A 24,691-nucleotide genomic window follows, 5' to 3' on the forward strand; every position below is an offset into this window, starting at 1 on the left:
TTTTACCTTTTCAGCACATTTCAGTTCAGACCAGCTGTATTCCTGTTGTTCAATAGCCACACATGATCAACAGCTGCCACACTAAAGTGCAGCTCTGAGGTCTAACCTCCCTTATGTCAGGAAGTGGAGGGTCTGAATGTCCCTTTTCAGCCAGAGGTGAGGGAACAGCCTCTTGCTACAAACATCTCTCCTCCGGTCGAAGGGTGGACGAGATGGTGATCCTAGAGAGCATAGGGGAAAGCAAAAGAAAATATCCACGGGTAGAGGACTGCTGCCCATCAATAATGGGGCCCTACAAGGAGAGAACACATCTTCAGATCTGTCCACAGCCTTGACCTCCAACATTTAGATATGGAGGAGATAGACTAGAGGCAGACTTATCTTGCTATTTGGCCTTAGCCCTAATGATCAAGCTGTGATTGTCTGTTTCTTCCCGTGGTTGGGGGGCTGTGTGAGTAAAAGCACCAATCACATATATACATGTGTACATGCATTTCTGTATGACGGAACATTATCTTACAAAAGATCCAACTTTAAATAAGGGGGGAGAATTAGTACCTATAAAGTGCTTTCTTCTTGCAGGTAACTAGGAATCAACCTTTCATTGAATCCTGGCACCCTATCTGCCCTGGGTGCATGTATTAGTTAGCTATTGCATAACAAATCACCGAAAACTTAATAGCTCATGATTGAGTTCATCAGCCATTTACGCTGAACTCAACTGAGCTATTCTTGTCACAACTGGACTGCTTCATGTATGTATGGCCAGCTGCTGGTTGACTAGGTGGCTCTGCTTCTGGGGATGAGATGGCTATCAACAGTGGCACGTTCCTTCTCCCCACCACGGTATGTCATCCTCCAGCTGGCTAATCTCATAAAGATAGCAAGGTTCTGATAGCTTGATCTCACAAAGATAGCAAGGTTCTGAGAAACACAGAAGCATTTAAGACCTTTTGAGCCTAGGCCCAAAACTAGCACAAAAGCTGTCATATTCGCAGTTGATACGGTCTGGCTGTGTCCCCAGCCAAATCTCAACTTGAATTGTATCTCTCAGAATTCCCGTGTGTTGTGGGAGGGACCGGGGGAAGGGGGTAATTGAATCATGTGGGCAGGTCTTTCTCACGCTATTCTCATGTTAGTGAATAAGTCTCACGAGATCTGATGGGTTTATCAGGGGTTTCCCCTTTTGCTTCCTCCTCATTTTTCTCTTGCCGCCACCACGAAAGAAGTGCCTTTTGCCTCCCGTCATGATTCTGAGGCCTCCCCAGCCATGTGGAACTGTAAGTCCAATTAAACCTCTTTTTGTTCGCATGTTCAGGAATGTCTTTATCAGCAGTGTGAAAACAAACTAATACAACAGTTTTCTATAGCCAGAGAAAATAGTGCCAGCCAGATGCAAAGTTTGGGAAACACATTCGGCCTCTTGATGGGAGGAGCTGTAAGAGCACACAATAAAGAGCATAGATACAGAGAGTAATGAAGAATTGCTGCTGTTTCTGTAATCAGTATTATTCTACCCTTTCTTGCAGAAGAGGTTTATATTACTGCTCCAAGTCAAGAACCTTGCCCAAAGTCCCACAGCTGCTAAGCAGCTGGACTGGTACTCAGGATCAGCTCTGCCTGGCTCTGCAGCCCTTACTCCTGCATAGACTGCACTGCTCATACAGCTTTCGGAGGCCTGCAAGTTTCTGGAGAGTAACTCTTCTGCAATAGAGGCAGAATTCCTTTTAGATTTGGGCCCATATGGTGCTGTTTACCATTGGGAATAATCAATCACCTCGAGAAATTGCAGAAGCTTCTTGGAAGGACATGGAATAATTTGGGGGAAATGGCTGATAGATGACTTTAGGAAATCAGAGCCCAACAACAGAGGAGCAATTTTAAAACAGAATGTATCCTATATGTCTGTAAATGCTTTCATTCCTTTTTGGTATTTGTAGGCTGTTCATAATTTTCAACACTGACTATAAGTACTGTGACTGAAACAACCTCTTACTCTGAAATCAAGTGACTTAAAGATACATCTGCTGAGAAGACTTTTTTTTCTGCAGCAATTTATCCAAACAGCTAAGTACATCTTGGAGGTGTCCGTTGATTTTTAACAAGGAAGAGCTATTTTTCAAGCCCCTATGTGGCAAATCCCATCAGTATGCATGGAAACCAGCTACAGTGAATGCATTCTTTACCCTGAATCAATTGTTCTCACCCCTGCTACATGTAAAATCACCTGGGGGGATGGCATTTAGAATTTCCCAAACCCAAGTTGCCACCGACCAGTAAAATGAGAATCACTGGAGTGGGGCCTGGGCAACATTGTGGCTTAAAGGTCTCCGGGGGATTAGAGTGTGGGCCAGACCCCAAACCACTGCTTTTTTTTTTTTTTTTTTAACTTTTAAGTTCAGGGACACAGGTGCAGGTTTGTTATATTGGTAAACTCACATCATGGGGGTTTGTTGTACAGATTATTTCATACCCAGGTATTTGTTTTCTGCTATATCCCCAAGACCATGAATCATATCTGGCACATAATAAGCATTTCCTAATATTTGTTCAAAAAGGATATGGCAGTCTTGGGGGGCAGAAGGGGGAGTGGGGAAAATTTTTAAATAACACAATTTTTTTAAAAGGCACAATGTTCTACAACGTCAATTTCTCTTGCATATTCAGGAAAATTGAGGGTTTTTTCTAAAACACGCTGACATAATGGGAAATAAGATGCAAAATTTGCATGAATGTTTAAGACAAAGTCTGAGGTTTCCAAGAGATGTTGTGCTGGGGAGACTGTGTGCTACAAGCTCGCAAAGCTCTGGGAGGACAAAGCATTCATCCTCCCTAGCAGAGGCCGTGAGGTAAGAAGCTCGGTGGAGCCCCCAAGCTTTGGACTTTTAATATAGAGTGTTCAGGTCCTTATAGTTAGGGCTCATGGCACAAGCAGGTCACAGGTCTCTGGCTCCTCTGACCTTTACCCTCCTTCCCAAGGGAAAATGTGACTTTCCAAAGCAAGAAACTTGAGGGCGTGGTTCACCCCAGCCCTGGCATCTGCCCAGAGCCTGAGAAGGAAGGAACAATGATCCTCCAGCTACCTCACAGGGCCGGCACAGGGGGTCACTGCCTTGTGGATTGCCCAGCTGTGTCGGGCAACCTGGACCCTATCTGTGGGGATGTAAAGAGGAAAATACAAAAGTCTCCATGAGGGCACTGGGAAGGTAGAGGCAGGAGAAACCTCCAGGCCTTCACTACCCAGCCTTGGACCCACGGTGGAAAGAGAACATAGTTGGTGATCTTGTGTGCTTACACTCCAGGTGGCACTGTGGCCTCGTTGTGGCTCTGAAAATGAAGATTTGGAAGGAGATCATCACAGCTAATGTTTAACAAGCCCCTACTGTATGCCAAATCATTCACCCCTTGCAACAACTTAATAAGCTAGGGATTCGTATTAGATATATTTTACAGAAAAGGAAACAGAGACATAAAGAGGTGAATGAACTTGCCCAGATGGCACAGCTAATAAGTGGTGGAGGCAGAACAGAATCTACACAGTGTGGCTCTGGAGCCCACATTCATTGATTCCGCAAGTGTTTATTGAGCACCTGCCATGTACAAGGTCTGTGCGATTAAATAGGGCTATAATTAATAATATAAGCATTATAAACCACTAGCACTTTTTAGAGTTAACATTTTCTTTTTTTTTTTGCAGGTTTGAGGCACAGAGCTGTATATACAATAACAGTGAAATTGATCCCACTACTAATTATGACAAAAATGATCTTCCACGTAAACAGGTTGGATGTTTTCTAGGTATTATCTCATGAAATCTTGACAGAAACTGAATGAGGAGGGGGCCGGGTGCAGTGGCTCACGCCTGTAATCCCAGCACTTTGGGAGGCTGAGGTGGGGGGATCATGAGGTCAGGAGATCGAGACCATCCTGGCCAACATGGTGAAACCCCGTCTCTACTAAAAATACAAAAAAAATTAGCCAGGCATGGTGGTGGGTGCCTGTAGTCCCAGCTACTTGGGAGGCTGAGGCAGGAGAATGGCGTCAACCCGGGAGGTGGAGCTTGCAGTGAGCCGAGATTGCGCTACTGCACTCCAGCCTGGGCGACAGAGCAAGACTCCATCTCCAAAAAAAAAAAAAAGAAAATGAGGAGGGAAAGTTGATTGTTCTGATTTCACACAGAAGGAAATTGAGGTTAGGTGGGGTAAAGTAATTTTGCATGGCATGAAGTAGAAATTCGAAGTGTAGGGATTTGAACTTGGTCCTGCCCTTTTCTGAAGCCCCCATGCTCTTGACCACTGTGGACTCAAACCTCACCTTGTTTCTCCACTCATTCAACAAATAGATTGGTTTAAATTATCAAATAGGTTGCCACTCATCATGAGCCTCTGTTCACATTCTACAGGTGGTGAAGCTCCTTATGGTCCTGACCCTACAGTTCCTGTCCCATGACCAGGGCCAGATCACCAAGGAGCTGCAGCAGTTCGTAGTCAGTGGCAGCCCCATGCGAGCACCGGAGGAAGGTGAGTGAGCACAGACAGATGGGTCCTGGTGCCCTGGAGCAGTTCCCGGGTCTCGGCTGCCCCAGGTCTCATAGTGTGGCCATGCTGGGGGAAGCTTAGGTAGTCACAGTACTGGCCTTTTTGGGTGAGTACACTGGTGACATGTTACTGTATTCTTGGGCTAGTACACTGGTGACATGATGCTGTATTCTTGGGTGAGTACACTGGTGACATGTTGCTGTATCCTTGGGTGAGTACGCTGGTGACATGTTGCTGTATGCTTGGGTGAGTGCGCTGGTGACATGTTGCTGTATGCTTGGGTGAGTACGCTGGTGACACGTTGCTGTATTCTTGGGTGAGTACACTGGTGACGTGTTGCTGTATTCTTGGGCGTGTACACTGGTGACGTGTTGCTGTATGCTTGGGTGAGTACGCTGGTGACATGTTACTGTATTCTTGGGCTAGTACACTGGTGACATGTTACTGTATTCTTGGGCTAGTACACTGGTGACATGTTACTGTATTCTTGGGCTAGTACACTGGTGACATGATGCTGTATTCTTGGGTGAGTACGCTGGTGACATGTTGCTGTATTCTTGGGTGAGTACACTGGTGACGTGTTGCTGTATTCTTGGGCGTGTACACTGGTGACGTGTTGCTGTATGCTTGGGTGAGTACGCTGGTGACATGTTACTGTATTCTTGGGCTAGTACACTGGTGACATGATGCTGTATTCTTGGGTGAGTACACTGGTGACATGTTGCTGTATGCTTGGGTGAGTACGCTGGTGACACGTTGCTGTATTCTTGGGCGTGTACACTGGTGACATGTTGCTGTATTCTTGCGTGAATACGCTGGTGACATATTGCTGTATTCTTGGGCGTGTACACTGGTGACATATTGCTATGTTCTTAGGCAAGTACATTGTTGACATGTTGCTGCATTCTTAGGCAAGTACGTGGGTGGTATATTCCTGTATTCTTGGACAAGTACACTGGTGACATGTAGCTGTATTCAGAAGTGAGTACACTGGTGATGTATTGCTGTATTCTAGGGTGAGTACACTGTTGAAATGTTGCTGTATTCTTAGGTGAGTACACTGGTGACATATTGCTATATTCTTGTTCTTCATGTCTAGCAACTCATACATGTTTACCAGAATATTCCTAAAGGTTCATTTTCACCATCAATTCTACCCAAAACTCGGTTAGCCCTTTTAACAGGCAGATTCAGCTTTTCCTTTGTTTCAGGAAATTTTCTTTTTTTGTGCTTAATCACGGCCTCTCCTCCATCTGCCTCTTTTCCTCCCCCTGAAACTCCTATGTTATTTGCACCTGATGTCCCGGGTCTGTTTTCAAATCTTTTCTCTCATGTTTTCAATTTCTTTGTATTCCTGTCAATTCAAGATTTTTCTTCTACTTAATCTTTGAGGCCATTAATTTGAATCTTAATGATCACCTTCAATTCATTTGCAACCGTTTTTCAGTAGGCTTTATTTTTTGGAACAATTTCTGCTTCACAGCAAAATTAAGCAGAAAGTGCAAAGAGCTCCCATAACCACCTGACCCCACACATGCACAGCCTCTCCTACTATTAGCGTGCCACACCTACTATCAACATGCCACACCAGAGCAGTACATTGCTTACAATAGATGAGCCCATGTGGACACATCATAATCACCCCAAGTCCATTGTCCACATTGGAGTTAACATTCCGTGTTGTACATTTTTTGGATTTTGATAAGTATAATGGGAAGAGGACAGACACTGATCTCCACTCTGTTCTGTGGCTCTTTGTGGTCCAAGTTTTTCTTCAGACCCATCACATTCCAATCTTCTCCCAGACCATGGTCTCCAATGCTGTTACCCAAGTTCTATCCCACCCAGAGTTTCAAGTGAAGCCTAAAACCTTATCCACAACCTTACGACTTCTCTGCCCACTGTGCTGCAGAGCAGAGGCTGAAATGGGTTGGAGTGAAAGTCAGCAGGAGAGGTACTATTTACTCAAGCTACCATCTTCCAAGAACATCCTTCAAATTTTAATTCTGAAAGGACATGCAAAATTTATAAATGTTAGTCAACAGAATTCAACAGGGAATCAAAATACATATACACTATAACCAAGCTGGATTCATTGCAGGCATACACGGATGGTTTAATATAAGGAAAGCTAGTTCAATAGACAGAAGCAGAGACAACTACGTGGCCATTCTAGGGAGGCCCAGAGATGAATGAGTAACCCAAACACAGATGCTGCTGACTGAGCTGTTAAATTCACCATTTAATCAGGTAAAAGTCTGCCTTTATGAGAAGCAAGGTGCATCTCTGCAGAGATTAGCATATAATTTGACAATCTGGAGGATACCTCACTGTGACTGGGATCAGAAGTAGGGACTGATGGAGAAACAGAAGGAAAGGCGGGAAATTCTCATGCAAAAGGGAGGAGTCCCAGACAAGGGCAGCTGGGCCAGGGGCCTGAGGAAGAAGGCAGCCAATGGGAACCAATGCCCAAGAGCATGTCCAGGAGAATTCGGGAGCAGGTACATCTAGTAAGCAGACTTCAGTTTTCTTTTCAGCAATGTGCCCCTCTTATGCTCTTCTCAGGGTTTAACATGCATCCCTTAAACAAAGTAGCCTTTTATTAGCAATGATTTGGTGATTACAGAGTGTCTTAGTCCATTATTGCTGTTATAAGAGAATATCCGAACTGGGTAATTGATAACAGAAAGTTACTCTCTCATAGCCCTGGAAGCTGGGAAGTCGAAGATCAAGGTGCTGGTGTCTGGTGTGGGCCTTCTTACTGTGTCCTTACATGTTGGGAGGCAGAAGGGCAAGAGAGCATGAAATGGTGTCCTCACATGGAAGAAAAGCAGAAGAAGGTGAATGCTGGGCTGGCTCTTACTGCCCGCATTGCGGGGGACGCCTCGCCCCCCTCCGATGGGGGTCCTAAGAGCCAGGGGGGCAAGAGGGGCTAGCTCTTACTGCCTGCATGGCGGGGGGCACCTCGCCCCCCTGTGATGGGGGGTCCTAAGAGCCAGGGGGGCAAGAAGGGCTGGCTCTTACTCCCCGCATTGCAGGGGGGGTGCCTCGCCCCCCTGCGATGGGGGTCCTAGGAGCCAGGGGGCAAGAGTTGCTGGTTCTTACTCCCTGCATCGCGGGGGGCACCTCGCCCCCCTGCGATGGGGGTCCTAAGAGCCAGGGGGGCAAGAGGGGCTGGCTCTTACTCCCCGCATCGCGGGGGGCGCGGCGCTGCCCTGCGATTTGTATCGTAATATCCGGGGGGGAGAGGCGGGTGATATTACTTCCCGCATCGCGGCGGGCGCCCTCTCCCCACTGCGATGTGGCTCTTAATATCCAGCGGGGGAGAGAGGGTGATATTACTCCCTTTCTCCTAGTATTTTTTCTCTACTGCCACACTTGGTTAACACCCTGGGACATTATTTTCCATATTCTAGGAAGGTGTCGCTGTTTAAGTTCCAGGGGGTATACACCCTGTGATATTATTCGTGATATTGTAGCGAAATGTGAATCCTGATGTCACAAGTCTCTACACACTCTGATATTATTCGCAATACCCTAGCGGGACGTTAATAATAATGTCACAATGTGTGTACAGCTTGTGCTATTATTATTAATCTCCTAAGGGGAGGTTGATTTTATTGTCACACGGAGTATTTTCCCTTTGGTATGATTCGGAATATCCTGGAGGGATGTCACTCCTTATGTCACAGGGTTCGTACACCTTGTCAAATTACTCGTATTACCCTTATAAGTTATCACTCCTCATATCACCGAGGGTGTACACTCTGTGATACTATCGTCATATTCTAGGGAAATGTTGCTTTTTATGTCACAGATGTTGCACACCTTGTGAAATTTTTCGTTATAGTTTTGTGGGATGTGACTCCTAACGTCACACGGGGTGTACACACAGTGATATTACGTGTAATCTTCTATAGAAATATTACTCGTAAATCACAGGTCCTGTGCACACTTTAATATTCTTCGTCATATTCTAGGAAAACGTGACTACTAACGTCACAGGGCGTGTAGACCCTGTCATAAAATTCGTAATATCCCAGCAGGAGTTCACTACTAATTTCACAATGCGTGTACAGCCTTTGATATTGTTCGTATTATCCTAAAGAGATGTGACTACTGATCTCCCAATGCATGTACATTCTCTGATATTATTCGTTATATCCTCGGGGGATATGACTTCTAATGTCATATGGCCTGTACTCCCTGTGTTCTATTTCATAATATCCTAGGGCAATTGTATTGTTAATGACACAGGGGGTGTACACATTGTGATATTATTCATGATATTCTAGAAGGATGTTACTCCTAATGTCACAGGGGTGTACACCCTGTGATAGTATTCATAATTTCCCAGGGGTCTATATTCCTAATGTCACAGAAGATAACACCCTGTGACATTATTTGTAATATTCTGATGAGATGATTCTCCTAATATCACAGGGGGTGTACACCCTGTGATAGTATTCTTACTATTCTAGGGCGATGGCACTCTTAATGTCACAGGTGTGTTCCTTCTGTGATATTATTGAAAATATGCTAGCTGGATACTACTACTAATGTCACAATGCGTGTCCACCTTGTGATATTATTAGTCATATTCTGGGGGGATGTTACCCCTAACGTTACAGGGGTGTACACCGTGTGATATTGCTCCCAATATTGTAGGGGGATGTTACTCCTAATGTCACAGTGGGTGTACAGCCTTCGATATTATTTGTAATCTTATAGAGAGATATTACTTTAATGATCACAGTGGGTGTACACACATGGGCTACACCCACTGGGATATTATTTGTAATATCTTAGAGAGATATAACTCCTAATATCACAGTGGGTGTACCCCATGTGTGTACATCCTGTGATATTATTTGTAATATCCATTGTAAACATTACTTCTAGTATCCCACAGAGGGTACACCCTGTGATATTTTTCATAATATCATAGGGAGATATTGCTTCTAATAACACAGTGGGTGTACACCATGTGTGTACACTCTGTGATGTGATAGCTTATATCCTAGGGAGATATTCCTTCTAATATCACAGTGAGTGTGCACCCTGTGATATCATTCGTAATCTCCTAGAAAGATGTTGCTGGTAATATCACAGATGGTGTGCCCCCAGTGACATCATTCGAAATATCATAGGGAGATGTTACTCGTAATGTCACAGGGGTTGTACACCCTGTTATATTATTGTAATATTCTAGGGGGGTGTTGCTTTTAAAGTCAAAGGGGTGTACACTCTGTGATGTTATTCATAATATCCTAGGAAGGGGTTATTCCTAATATCACATGGGTTATCCTAGGAAGAGGTTACTCCTAATATCACACTCCTAATATCACACCCTGTGATAGCATTCGGAATATCCAAAAAGGATGTTACTTTTAATGTCACATGGGGTGCACACCCTTTGATAATATTCGTAAGATCCTAGGGACATATGACTTCAAATATCACATTGGGTGTACACACATGGTGTACACATTGTGTGTGAACACCTCCAGTGATATTATCCATAATATCCTAGGAAAATGGGACTCCTAATATCACGGTCAGTGGACACCCTGTGATATTATTGGTAATATCCTAAAGAGATGTTACCACTGAGGTCACAATGTATGTACGCCCCCTGATATTATTCGTTATATCCTCAGGGGATGTTACTCCTAATGTCACACGGGGTGTACTCCCTGTGATATTATTCGTAATATCCTAGGGGGATGTTACTTTCAGTGTCACCGGGGGTGTATATCATGCGTATTCAACGCCTGTGATACTATTCCTAATATCCTAGGGGCATGTTCCTCCTAATGTCACATGAGGTGAACACCATATGTGTACACCTGCTGTGATATTATTCGTAACATCCTAGGGGAATATTACTCCTGATGGCACAGGAGATGTACACCATGTGTGTCAACCGCCTGTGTCATTATTTGTAATATCCTAGGGAGATGTTTCCTTGAATGGCACAAATTGTGCGCAAAAGGTCACAGAAGGTGTGCACCTTGTGATGTTATCTGCAATACCCTAGAAGGATGTTACTCCTAATATGTCACAGGGGTGTACACACTTTGATATTTGTAATCTCATAGAGAGGTCCGACTTCAAATATCACCGTGGATGTTCACACGTAGTGTGTACCCTGTGATATTATTAGTAATATCCTGGGGAGATGCAACTCCTGATATCACAGTGCATGTACCCGGTGTGTGTACACCCTTGATATGAGTCGTGATATCCAGGGTAAATATGACTCCTCATATCACACAGTGTGCACACCCTGTGATATTTTTCATAATATTTAAGGGAGATAGCGCTTCTAATATCACTGTGGGTGTACCCCATGTGTGTGTACTCTGTGACAGTATTTTTTATATCCTAGGGAGGTATTACTCATAATGTCACAGTGGGTGTTCACCCTGTGATATCATTCTTATTTGACCTTGCCGCCTTTTTTAAACCACCCTATAAAAGGAATGGAACAGATAAGAAGATGTTGAGATTAGACTGTGCTGCCGTGCGGCCACCGCAGGGCACTTTTCATATCCCTGTTTCTCAGGCTGTAGATGAAGGGGTTCAGCATGGGGGTGACCACCATGTACATCACTGAGGCCACTGCACCCTTTCTCGGGGAAGATGACACATCTGAACCGAGGTACCCTCCAATGCCTGTTCCATAAAATCAGCAAACAACTGACAGGTGAGACCCACAGGTGGAGAAGGTTTATACTTCCCACCTGATGATGAAACCCTCAGAATGAGGAAACAATTTTACAGTAAGAGAAATGGGTCCCCGAGATGGGAAGAAAACCAAATATGGCAGCAGGGAAATACTGATGTTCCTGGTGAAGGTGTCACAACATGCAAGATGGGAGAGTTGAGAAGGTTCCCAGAAGAAATTAGGAATTTCCACATCCTTGAAGCAGGTCATTTGTAAGGCAATCAAGTTGTGCAGCTGGGAGTCTGAAAGACTGAGAAAAAAAAAAAAGACAACAAATCTAGGAAGCCACAGAAACACGGGTTAAAGATGGCTGAACGATATAGAGGGTGACAGATGGCTACAAACCGGTCATAGGCCATCACACTCAGGAGCATGTCTCTCTTCCATACCTCCAAAAATGGCAAAGAGAGACATCTGAGTCAGGCAGCCTGCATAGGAGATGACTCTGCTGTGAGACTGGATGTCCACAATCATCTTGGGGACCATGATGGAGGTGAAACCGATGTCAGGCAAGGACAGGTTGGAGAGGAACAAGTACATGGGGGTGTGGAGGTGGGAGTCAGGGCTGACGGCCAGGATGATGAGCAGGTTCCCCAGCACCGTGACCAGGCACATGGACAGGAACAGCCCAGCGACGACCCGCTGCAGTTCTGGATCCTCTGAGAGTTTGAGGAGGAGGAATATAGAGACATCTGTTAGACTCTGTGGGTCTGTATCATTTGGATACAACTCTCTTTTGCCTGGAAAAGAGGGTTGAAAAATCGGAAACAAGTAAACCAATACCCAGCATTGTGTCTGCATTTTGGATAGAAGCAATTCACAAGTAATGTTTGCAGGTTTCAGGGCAATCCACACTCAGCAATATTTTGTAGTTCTGACAAGCTCAATTGCCTTATAATGCTTTCAACATCGATTGCTGTGTTATTCTCCTCTTGCTGTACACACCTGCCTTAGAGACACTAGCTTCGAGAACGTTCCAAGAACCAGATCATCATATATAACAAATTCGTAATTGCTAGAAAATACAGCCTATCTTTTCCGAAGAAAAAGATATAATAAAACCACTGTCTTCACTTTAAGAAAAAGGTTATCCTAATTAAAGGAAATTAAGAACTCAAATATTTTATTTATTCTAGTAGATTGATACAAATTCCCTTGATTTAGAACATTTGTAAACACTGTGTAACAGCTGAGACCATGCCATCTGGAAATGAAATGAAAGTTGATAGTTCATAAGCAGAAAATAGTTCCACATGCCAGTTAGGTCCTAGTGATTTCATCATTCTGTTTTCGGACTTTTCTCCTTTGAGACAGTAATTGCTTACTCAAATCGGTGGGTCTTGTTTTAAAATTCATGGAAGCTCTAACTCCTGTCCTTAGCTTAGGTGGACTTAGAGTTTTCATCAGAAAGTTTGGCCAGACACGGTGGCTCACGCCTGTAATCCCAGCACTTTGGGAGGCCGAGGAAGGCGGATCACGGGGTCAGGAGATCAAGACCATCCTGGCCAACATGGTGAAAACCCGCCTATACTAAAAATACAAAAACTTCGCCCGGTATGGCGGCGCACGCCTGTAGTCCCAGCTACTCGGGAGGCTGGGGCAGGAGAATGGCTTGAACCTGGGAGGCAGAGACTACAGCGAGCCGAAATCACACCACTGCACGCCAGCCTGGGCAACGAGAGCAAAACTCCGTCTCAAAACACAAAAAACAAAAAGAATCAAGTAAGTCAAAGTCACGCTGATGACAGCCAATTTTGGTGAAGCAAGGAAGTGTCAATTCAATCATTAACATAGATTTTGACTTTTGCTGTCTCCTATGTGCCAAGCAAGATATAGGCTCTGGGGAATCAGAAGCAAAAGAGACTCCCTTGTTCCTCTCACAGTACTCAGTACTTACTGAGAGAAGGACAAAACAAAATGTCCTGTCTGGAATGCAGGGAAAGCAGAACTTCAGGTCAGGGGATATTTCCGTTGAATTGTGTGGAGTTGAAGCTGAAAATCTTAAGAAATGTATCTAAAATTCACTTTGCCTTTACTTTGTGCATCCATCACCTAGAGATCACACAGCGGGCGCCCACGATCGGCTTAATCATCACTCACTTCCATCGGATCAACTGGAAATCAAGTCAGATGAGAGTGCTGAGTCTCAGAGGATGGACGTCTCACCCCTTGCCATACAGAGAAGTAGAAAGGGTGGTATTCAAAATTCATGGCCAGACTCGAAGTCCCGGGTACTATACTTCCTGGTCTTCCAACTCTCAAAAAGTTGTGGGTTTTTTTTGTTTTTGTTTTTGTTGTTTTGAGATGGAGTCTCATTCCGTTGCCCAGGCTGGAGTGCAATGGAGTGATCTCTGCTCACTGCAACCTCTGCATCCCAGGTTCAAGCTATTCTCCTGCCTCAGCCTGCCAAGTAGCTGAGATGACAGGCGCCCGCCACTACGCCTGGCTCATTTTTTTTCTATTTTGAGTAGAGACGTGGTTTCACCATGTTGGCCAGGCTGGTCTCGAATTCCTGACCTTGTGATTCGCCTGCCTCAGCCTCCCAAAGGGCTGGGATTACAGGCATGAGCCACCGCTCCCAGCTTCCAAAAGTTTTAAGCAGAGCTCAGAGATCTTAACCACAGGCACATCGGAGGAGCATTTTTGAAACGCTTTCCAGCTTCCTCAATAGGAATGGAAGCCAAACTCTGAATTGATGACTCCTTTGAGGAAGTCGAGAGCTGTAAGGAAAGCCAGGAACAGGGGCAAGGGAGAGATGCACCCCGAATGATCCTGTGCCAATTCTTTCTGGAATCCTCGATGTGATCTCAGCTGCCCTTTCTATACTTGACACAGTGATTGTGGCACCCACTGGTCTAGCTGTGGTCTACAAGGAACCCGCAAAGGGAAGGGCACAGTGAGCAGGGGCACCCGCCTGAGTGACAAGGATTTGAGAGGGCAGGTTGGTTGTAGGGAGAGGACTGGCCAAATGCCATGTGTCTGGACTTAGACTGGATGGTTCAAATTGGACTTCACCCTTTTTGACTTCATGATCTAGTAAGAGTTATATGGAAAGGCGTTGCTCCTTTTCTAGTCTGTAAAATCATCCTGAAATGTGCACTAATAACGTGGAGACTATGCAGATGAAATGAAACAAGCTGCATAGAGCACAGAGCTCAGAGCCTGGGCTTTAGGAAGCCCTCAGTAAGGGTTCATGATGCCATGGTGTCTGTCGTCATCCTCTGTATCCTCATCATCACCTTCATAATCTTTTTGTTGTTCTTAGGGAATAGTTTAGAGGGACTGATTCCCTGCTATCATGGGTGAGATGTCTATGAAAAGGACAACCAGTGGGGGAGGAAAGCAAAATTTTGAATAAGATTTCTGAGCCCCCCAGCACAACCAAGAACAGAAACTGCACAGTCTGCTGAGCGGACAGTTTGCACATTGGTCTCCTCCCATCTGCCCACCGCACTCTCCTGTTTGTCCTGAGGAGGAGGAAACCAAACAAGGCTCCTGACCGTCCCTCAGCACTCACTTGAAGGGGTGACCTGCCCCTCCACACCTGTGGGTATTTCTTGTCGGGTGGGATGAGAGACTGAGGAAAGAAATAAGACACAGAGACAAAGTATAGAGAAACAACAGTGAGCCCAGGGGACCAGCGCTCAGCATACCAAGGATCTGCACCGGCACCGGCCTCTGAGTTCCCTCAGTTTTTATTGATTATTATTTTTATTATTTTAGCAAAAAGGAATGTAGTAGGAGGGCAGGTTGATAATAAGGAGAAGGTCAGCAACGAAGATGTGAGCAATAGAATCTATGTCATAATGAAGTTCAAGGGAAGTTACTATGACTGGACGTGTACATAAGCCAGATTGATGTTTCTCTCCACCCAAACATCTCAGTGGAGTAAAGAATAACAAGGCAGCATTGCTGCAAACATGTCTTGCCTCCCACCATAGGGCAGTTTTTCTCCCATCTCAGAATTGAACAAATGTACAATTGGGTTTTATACCAAGACATTCAGTTCCCAGGGGCAGGCGGGAGACAGTGGCCTTCCTCTCCCTCAACTGCAAGAGGCTTTCCTCTTTGACTAATCCACCTCAGCACAGACCCTTTACGGGTGTCGGGCTGGGGGACCATCAGGTCTTTCTCATCCCACGAGGCCACTTTTCAGACTATCACATGGGGAGAAACCTTGGACAATACACGGCTTTCAAGGGCAGGGCTCCCTGCGGCTTTCCACAGTGTATCGTGCCCCTGGTTTATTGAGACTAGAGAATGGCGATGACTTTTACCAAGTATACTGCTTGGAAACATCTTGTTAACAAGACACGTCCTGCACAGTCCTAGATCCCTTAAACCTTGATTTCATACAACACATGTTTTTGCGAGCTTCAGGTTGGGTCAGAGTGGCTGGGGGAAAGCTACACATTAACAACATCTCAGCAAAGCAATTGTTGAAAGTACAGGTCTTTTTCAAAATGGAGTCTCTTATGTCTTTCCTTTCTACATAGACACAGTAACAGTCTGATCGCTCTTTCTTTTGCCTACACTCACTGAACTGCCCTTCCCCTCTGCTGGGCCACCACCACGGAGAACAGGTCCACTGTCCTCCCTGCGTGGTGCACGATGGATGCTCAGACTCCATCCTCAAGGCTGGCAAGAAGACACGTTGAGACATGTGCCTCCTGATACAGGTAATGGCTGTGGAGCCCACAGGACTGGAACCTCATACTGCAGGGCTGGAGGCACAGACTATTTACTGTTCTGTGCCCTGGGGGGCTCAAGACACAGAGCTCCTCATTAGCCAAAGTCACCCAAGTTCCCCAACCTCTTAAGGATTTCCTCATCATCATGCAAGAGGAAGAAGAGAAAAGTGAGTGTCCATAGAAGCTTTGGGGCTCTTCCTCTAATCAGGAGAAAGCTGGTGTGTATTCTTCGCTTCTTTCTTTGCTTTTTAAAGATCCAACTGCTTTAATTTTCATCTTTTATTATGGGAAAATATACCACGTATAAATATTAAAAATTATAAATATATATTAGTGCATATAGAATGGCCAGTATAAACATTTACAGTTTCCACTCTTTTTCAGTTTACAGTTTAATGACATTAAGTACGTTCACATTGTTTAGCAACCATCACCGCCATCATCTCCGGAACAGTTTTATTTTTCAAAATGGAAATTGCAACCATTCGCCAAGCTCTCCACTCCTCTCTCTCGCCCACCCCTGGGGGCCACCTTTCTAGTTTGCAACTCTAGGAGTCTAACTACTCTAGACATTTGACAGATAAGTGGAATCATACCGTGTTTAATTTTTTTTTTTTTAGAGATAGAATCTTTCTCTGTCACCCTGGCTGGAGTGCAGTGGCGTGATCTTGGCTCACTGCAACTTCCACTTTGGGGGCTCAAGCAATTCTTATGTCTCAGTCTCCCGAGTAGCTGGGATTACAGGCGTGCGCTATCATGCCCAGCTAATTTTTGTATTTTTAATAGAGACGAGCTTTCACCATATTGGCCAGGCTGGTCTCGAACTCCTGAGCTTAAGGGATCCATCTGTCTCAGCCTCCCAAAATGCTGGGGTTACAGGTGTGAGCCACTGAGCCTGGTCATGTTTATCCTTTTGGGATTTATTTATTTCACTGACGATAATGTCTTCAAGGTTCATCCATGTTGCGGCCTGCGTCAGAAGTGCCTGTTTGTTTTTGTTGTTTTTTTTTTTGGTTTGGTTTTATTTTGTTTTCTTTTGCGTTTTCATGGAGTCTCACTCTGTCGCACTGGCTGGAGTGCAGTGGCACAATCTGGGCTCACTGCAACCTCCACCTCCCGGGTTCGAGCAATTCTTGTGCCTCAGCTTCCTGAGTAGCTGAGATTAGAGGTGCGTGCCACCACACCAGCTAATTTTTGTATTTTTAGTAGAGATGGGGTTTGCCATGTTGGCCAAGCTGGTCTTGAACTCGTGAGCTCAGGTGATCCACAAGCCTCAACTTCCCAAAGTGTTAGGATTACAGACATTAGCCACTGTGCCCAGCCCAAGGATGTGTATATTTTCTATAGAGTTTTGATGATAATACTTTGACAGCAAATATATTGTGACTATATATATACATATATATATATATATATAGCTCTCCTTCTCCCTCTCCCTCTCCCTCTCCCTCTCCCTCTCCCCACGGTCTCCCTCTCCCTCTCTTTCCACGGTCTCCCTCTGATGCGGAGCCGAAGCTGGACTGTACTGCTGCCATCTCGGCTCACTGCAACCTCCCTGCCTGATTCCCCTGCCTCAGCCTGCCGAGTGCCTGGGATTGCAGGCGTGCAACGCCACGCCTGACTGGTTTTCGTATTTTTTTGGTGGAGACGGGGTTTCGCTGTGTTGGCCAGGCTGGTCTCCAGCTCCTAACCGTGAGTGACCCGCCAGCCTCAGCCTCCCGAGTTGCCAGGATTGCAGACGGAGTCTCGTTCACTCAGTGCTCAATGGTGCCCAGGCTGGAGTGCAGTGGCGTGATCTCGGCTCACTACAACCACCACCTCCTAGCAGCCTGCCTTGGCCTCCCAAAGTGCCGAGATTGCAGCCTCTGCCCGGCCGCCACCCCGTCTGGGAAGTGAGGAGCGTCTCTGCCTGGCTGCCCATCGTCTGGGATGTGAGGAGCCCCTCTGCCTGGCTGCCCAGTCTGGGAAGTGAGGAGCACCTCTTCCCGGCCACCATCCCATCTAGGAAGTGAGGAGCGTCTCTGCCCGGTCGCCCATCGTCTGAGATGTGGGGAGCGCCTCTGCCCGGCCGCGACCCCGTCTGGGAGGTGAGGAGCGTCTCTGCCTGGCTGCCCCATCTGAGAAGTGAGGAGCCCCTCCACCCGGCAGCCACCCCGTCTGGGAAGTGAGGAGCGTCTCCACCCGGCAGCCACCCTGTCCGGGAGGGAGGTGGGGGTCAGCCCCCGCTGGCCAGCCGCCCCGTCCAGGAGGTGGGTGGCGCCTCTGCCCGGCCGCCCCTTCTGGGAAGTGAGGAGCCCCTCTGCCCGGCCACCACCCCATCTGGGAGGTGTACCCAACAGCTCATTGAGAATGGGCCATGATGACGATGGCAGTTTTGTGGAATAGAAAAGGGGGAAAGGTGGGGAAAAGATTGAGAAATCGGATGGTTGCTGTGTCTGTGTAGAAAGAAGTAGACATGAGAGACTTTTCATTTTGTTCTGTACTAAGAAAAATTCTTCTGCCTTCGTATGCTGTTGATCTATGACCTTACCCCCAACCCTGTGCTCTCTGAAACATGTGCTGTGTCCACTCAGGGTTAAATGGATTAAGGGCGGTGCAAGATGTGCTTTGTTAAACAGATGCTTGAAGGCAGCATGCTCGTTAAGAGTCATCACCACTCCCTAATCTCAAGTACCCAGGGACACAAACACTGCAGAAGGCCGCAGGGTCCTCTGCCTAGGAAAACCAGAGACCTTTGTTCACTTGTTTATCTGCTGACCTTCCCTCCACTATTGTCCTATGACCCTGCCAAATCCCCCTCTGCGAGAAACACCCAAGAATGATCAATTAAAGAAAGAAAAAAAAAAGACAGCGGTGTGCAGCTGGAATGATGCACCTGAAGCCAAGGAATGCCGCACATTGCCAGCCACCACCCAAAACTGGAAAAGGCCAGGAAGGATTCTTCCCTAGAACCTTCAAAGGCAGCACAGCCCTGCCAAAACCTGCATTCAGACTCTGGCCTCCAGAACTGTGAGAGGATGAATTTCTGTGGTTTTCAGCCACCCCAGCTTAGGAAATGGGTTGCAGCAGACTGGGAATAAGACAGGCAGCCAGTCAGCCTCCGTGGAATTCCCAGGCAGCTTGCAGGAGCCACAGTGGGCCCTGGGCTCTGAGAAGGTCTGAGGCCCAGCAGGCGCAGGGGCCTAAACTATTTCTCAGCAAGGAGGAAGGAAGGTTCATCCAGAACGTAGATCCCCTTCCTCCTTCTCACACCTCACAAGGTCACAGCGAGGTGGCTGGGAGGACAGCCAGGGACTTTTCACTGAGATGTGTGGGAGACAGCTTGGCAGCCCTTGGCCTCTGAAGGGAGGAGGTGGCATGAAGGAGGGCAGCTTCTGAACTTCCCAGTTCCTGCTTGATGACCTGTGTGTAAGGTATTCCTGTTTAGGTTTCAAAATCCTCTCAGAAACATAATTCTCAGAAAATCCAGGCACCCAATCCAGCTCCTTGGCCTTCCCTGAAATCTGAAGTCAAAAGGGCTGAGCCAGCCTGCCCTGGGTGTCAGGCCTCTGAGCTCAAGCTAAGCCATCATATCCCCTGTGACCTGCACGTACACATCCAGATGGCCAGTTCCTGCCTTAACTGATGACATTCCACCAGAAAAGAAGTGAAAATGGCCTGTTCCTGCCTTAACTGATGACATTGTCTTGTGAAATTCCTTCTCCTGGCTCATCCTGGCTCAAAACCTCCCCCATTGAGTACCTTGTGACCCCCACTCTGCCCGCCAGAGTACAACCCCCCTTTAACTGTAATTTTCCTTTACCTACCCAAATCCTATAAAATGGCCCTACCCCTATCTCCCTTCTCTGACTCTCTTTTCTCTCAGCCCGCCTGCACCCATGTGAAATAAACAGCTTTATTGCTCACACAAAGCCTGTTTGGTGGTATCTTCACACGGACGCACATGAAACTGGAGTCCTCACGCCCACCAGCCCAGAGTGCTCTCTAGAGGAAGGCTACAGACACTTCCTGGCTCACTCATCCAGACGTTAGCTGTCTTGCTGAAACTCCTTTTTTCTCCCTTGAAAACCACTGGAAGAATGACCAAGAACCCAGCTATCCTGAGTAAGTTCACTTAAAGAAGCAAAATCTAACATGAGTGGCAAAACGGACATTGGCACCAGGAGTGTGGGTCAGAGTCCTGCCCCTTGGAACTACATCATCGCTTGTACAGTGTACCCCCCAGGCACCAAGAGACCAGGCTGAGACTCTTCAGTTGCCCTGGACCTCTGGTCAGTGTCTTCCGGCCTGGCACACAGGCAGGCCCTCATAAAACAATGAGTACTGAAAGTTCCAGCCTTCTTGGTGGGTTCTCAGCACCCCGTCGTGAGCCACACCCTGCCCCAGGGAAATCAGGGTGGCCCTGCTGCTACCCCTAGGCCAGTGCCTCTTCTGAAGTGCCCTAGGCTGGCACCCCTATACTTAGATCTCTTCAATCTCCTCATGAAAACCTTCTTGCCCATCACCCCAGCATTCCCCGGACTGTGCTAAATAAGCAGCTGACCACACGTCAAATCAATTTGGTTTGCCTTTGGTTTAATATTCATGGCTTATCCAAAAGATCTTGTCACCATAGCTAGATGAAAAAAATGACAAGGCTCTGGAGAAGCAGAGCCACAAGATGGAGGATACCTGGGTCCCAGGTTCATGAGGAGAGGAGCTGCCTGCTCCACAGACTGTCACGTGAGTGGGAATGAAACTTTTGCTGCGTTTAGACCATTACCTTTCTTCACTCTGTCACATAGTCTACCCACGCTAAACAGAACTTGACCTCCACCAGATCGTTTACATCAAGGCCTGTATGTGCAGTGCAGTGGCCTGAGCCTCCAATCCATGCCCCACCTATCAAACTGGCCTTGCCATATTCCTACTCTGAGAGTGGTATTCTGGGGACAGAAGCTCAGTGCATAGAATTGATGAATGCGAGATCCTTCAGGGGCTTTGCACTTTGAAGTCTATCCGTCCTAGCACATTCCAAGTACAAAGAAGACACTTCAGCAGTACAACCTGGCCTACACTCAGTTCAATTCCTTCTTCAAAAACCTAGGCCCGGCCAGGTGTGGTGGCTCACATGTGTAATCCCAACACTTTGGGAGGCTGAGGTGGGTGGATCACCTGAGGTCAGGAGTTCGAGACCAGCCTGGCCAACATGATGAAATCCCGTCTCTTCTAAAAATATAAAAATTAGCTGGGCTTTGTGGTGGGTGCCTCAAATCCCAGCTACTCCGGAGGCTGAGGCAGGAGAATCACTTGAACCCGGGAGGCGAGGTTGCAGTGAGCTGAGATTGCACCAAGGCCCTCCAGCCTGGGCGACAGAGTGCGACACTGTCTCAAAAAATAAAGAAAGAAATAAAAATAAATTGAGGAAGGATTGAGCATGCAAAATAGAATCAGCCTTTGACCCTGAATACCCTGCAGTGAGAATTCCCCTGTGGTTCTCAGGCTTCTGTAATTCCAGCAAATACACTCTTCCTTCAGGTTCACTAAAATGCAGATATTGTGAGATAATGCTCATTTCTCACAGCTTGCTTGAATAATAATAATGATCATTATAGTAATTTACAACTTAATAGTCAACACTGCCTTTTTAACCCAGTCTGTGAGACTGAATCGTAAACGTGACATTCTTTGAAGCTCTCAATTAATATACCAGACTGCATAAACTCTAATAACTTACCTTTCCATGGAAAGAGAATATGTGGGTATTCTCTTTGAAGACAAATAGTGGAGAGTAGACTCTCATCAAAGACCCTCTGGCAGTAATGAGTTGCATTCGGGAAGCTTCCAGAAGGTTCTGTGGAAGGCTGCAGTTTGGGATTGGTTCTCAGATGTCTGTCTAACTGCTTTCTAAGGATAAAGACTCCTGGTTCGTGCTTTAGCTACACCCACAGGAGCAACAGACTAAGACATTCCTCCACACAATAACAGACCCAGGCAGTGCAGAGCCATGTGGGTCTTCTCTGTCCTGTTGTCCACAGTCTGATTTTATCTTAGACCCAGCCTGGTGCAATTCATGTTGTGTATTGGCACTCCACTTAAGTTTCCAGTTTGTAAAAAGCCCCTTTCATTCGGTGATTCCTAGGGCTTTAGGGGAACTTTCTGGAAACCAGGAAGAAGGAAATAAAGGTTGTTTTGCTGAGGATGGGTTACATTGGGCGTGGGACCCAAATGAGTGGTTTGAGCAAAAAGTAGCCTCCACGCTGGACTAATGCTTGGCAACATTATGGGAAAATTTGGGGAAGCTGGGAGAGGAGGGGGCAGAGTTTCTTTCCCAGCCAGCCAGGGGGTCCAAGGCAATTTTGGTCCTAGAACATCTCTCTGTGCATTCCCAAGTAATTGCAAGGCTTCTTCTTGTCATCGTCTGAGACTTGGATTCCCCAAGCGTCCTTCTTTTCCTGGAGCCTCTGAGTCCTCTATTCCTGAGGCCTTTCTTCAGCCCTCCCAATAGCCCTGCCATGATTTCATTGCAGGGCTGTGACCGTCTATGACAAGCCGGCATCTTTCTTTCGAGACACCTCTGGACCTGCAGCACTGACTCTTCATGAAGCTGGGCGGCACGCACTCTCCGTTCAGGGCCCGGTAGGCCTCCCATCCTCAGCTGCCTTCTCTCCTGCTCGCCAATGCCCTGTCCTCTCCCCTTCTCACTGCAGACCTGGTAAGCCACTCATCCAGGGGTTGGCAAACTAAGGCTATAGGCCAGTCTCCTGCTTTTGTGAATCAAGTTTCATTGGGACACAACACACTCATTAACTTCTGAGTTGTCTGCAGCTGCCTTTGAGCTACAACAGCAGAATCGCGTTTTGCAACAGAGAATCTGTGGCCTGCAAAGCCTGAAGTATTTACTCTCTGGCCCTTTAAGAAATGTTTGTGGACCCCTGCGCTGTCTTACTCTCCTGCCAGTGGGTTCCCAGGCCTGTGGCAGGATCTGTGGACCTGTGTGTCCCCTGGGGTGTCTCACGGGGCTAAGGAGGGGAACTTTGTGCAGGTCCACACACCCTGAGGTGTGCCCCTGGGTAAGCTGGGGTGGTGTGGGAGGGTGTCCCTGCACCCTCATCTTGAGTCCAGGGGATGATAAGACAGTAAGTCGCATGGAGAAAAGGAATGAGTCAGTCTTGTTTGCTGTTGTAACCTTAGCACCCAGCAACAATATTAGAGAAAGCAAGCCCAGGCCTCGGATGGCAGGGGTGGCCTGGTGCTGCTGATCTGGCAGGGCACCCCAACCTTTGGGAGCCTGCAGGACTTGCCATGGCAGGAGATGCCCGTCCTGGGTCCTGGGCCTGCTCTGTGGCCTCTCACAGGCTTTTTTCCTGCTCTTTCATCTCAGAACCTGAGGACCCAGCCACGGAGCGGTCGGCCTTCATGGAGCAGGATGCTGGGAGCGGGCTGGTGATGCGTCTCCGCGAGCGGCCAGCCCTGCTGGTCAGCAGCACAGGCTGGACAGGTCTGCACGACCCCTGGAACACTTGGGCTTGGTGTGACGGGCACCTGGCCAACCTGTGTTCTCATCACCCCTGCCAGTCCTGCATGCCCCCACCCCGCCACAGTCTCAATGAGAAGGGGAGGGCGTGTGAGCTGGAAGAGGGGTGTCTAGAAACAGGCCCCTGACATTCAATTCTCTTCTCATAGAGGACGAAGACTTCTCCATCTGCTGGCAGCTTTATAAAGTAGGTGTGTAGCTGCGGTGAGGATCTACGGGCTTGTCGGGGGCCGCTGAGCTGTGAGCTGCTTGCCTGGCCTGCAGCGTGTTGCTGTCCCGGGCCACTGGGTGGGGCAGCCTGGGGACAGCGGGGGTGGTGGAGGTGGGCCGCCCTGAATCCCCAGTTGGGTCATTCAGTGACCAGGCCCTCAGGCTGAAATGCCCCCTCCAGGAGAGTATCTCACAGAGGCTGGTGGCCTCCCCACCAGAGCAGTGCTCTTTCTCCACCTGAACAGGTGACTCTGGCTATTGTTTATTTGAAACTTTTTTTCTGAATGGGCATGGTGGCTCACACCTGTAATCCTAGAACTCTGGGAGGCCAAGGCAGGCAGATCACCTGAGGTCAGGAGTTCGAGGCCAACATGGCAAAACCTGTCTCTACTAAAAATACAAAAATTAGCTGGGTATGGTGGTGGGCGCCTGTAATCCCAGCTACTTGGGAGGCTGATGCACGAGAATTACTTGAACCCGGGAGGCAGAGGGTGCAGTGATCTGAGATCACGCCATTGCATTCCAGCCTGGGTGACAGAGCAAGAGTCTGTCAGAAAAAAAAAAAAGAAATTCTATCAGAAATTCCATTTAGAATTGTTTCTTTTTTTAAACACAGAGTTTGAACAACTGACTCTTGATGGACACAAACTTCCTTCTCTCATCTGTGTGATAACAGGTACCACCTAGGACCCTGGGTGTCTGTTTGGTTGGGGGATGGCGGAGGGGGAGGGGCACGCAGCCTTTATCCTGTGCTTCCCACGATCTTGTCTCCTTAATCTCCACTGCAGCTCTCTGCCATAGGGTCTTATACTGCTTGACATGGGGGAAACTGAGGCTCAGAGGGTTTCACAGCAGGGCAGGGAGCCCAGATTTGAATCTGTAGATACCAAGCTTTCTACTTTTTCAGTACTTTCCAAGCATCTTTTTTTTGTTGTTGTTACATCATTGGTGTCTTTCTTCTTTTTTTTTTTTGAGACAGTCTCTGTCGCCCAGGCTGGGGTGCAGT

General features: G+C 47.2%; 1 protein-coding gene across 1 annotated transcript; it reads left to right on the forward strand.

Moving 5' to 3' along the window:
• Positions 1-955: 955 nt before the first annotated feature.
• On the forward strand, positions 956-24,363 carry LOC104008393 (acyl-coenzyme A synthetase ACSM1, mitochondrial-like). Its single transcript, XM_063783772.1, has 8 exons — positions 956-1,280; positions 1,941-2,849; positions 3,698-3,782; positions 4,403-4,520; positions 22,469-22,577; positions 23,323-23,439; positions 23,625-23,666; positions 24,302-24,363. The coding sequence occupies exons 2-5, from the start codon at positions 2,704-2,706 to the stop codon at positions 22,474-22,476; spliced, it is 357 nt and encodes a 118-aa protein (XP_063639842.1). The 5' UTR covers positions 956-1,280; positions 1,941-2,703; the 3' UTR covers positions 22,477-22,577; positions 23,323-23,439; positions 23,625-23,666; positions 24,302-24,363.
• The last annotated feature ends 328 nt before the right edge of the window (positions 24,364-24,691 follow it).

Source organism: Pan troglodytes, chromosome 9 (genome assembly GCF_028858775.2).
Source record: "Pan troglodytes isolate AG18354 chromosome 9, NHGRI_mPanTro3-v2.0_pri, whole genome shotgun sequence".
NCBI classification, from domain to species: domain Eukaryota; kingdom Metazoa; phylum Chordata; class Mammalia; order Primates; family Hominidae; genus Pan; species Pan troglodytes.

Excerpts from the sequence above, each read along its gene's own strand:
- LOC104008393 (XM_063783772.1), top strand. The coding sequence starts at position 2,704 with ATGGGAAATAAGATGCAAAATTTGCATGAATGTTTAAGACAAAGTCTG. Across the intron at positions 2,850-3,697 it reads TCCCTAGCAGAGGCCGTGAG|GTTTGAGGCACAGAGCTGTA; the intron begins GTAAGAAGCTCG and ends TTTTTTTTGCAG. Across the intron at positions 3,783-4,402 it reads ATGATCTTCCACGTAAACAG|GTGGTGAAGCTCCTTATGGT; the intron begins GTTGGATGTTTT and ends CACATTCTACAG.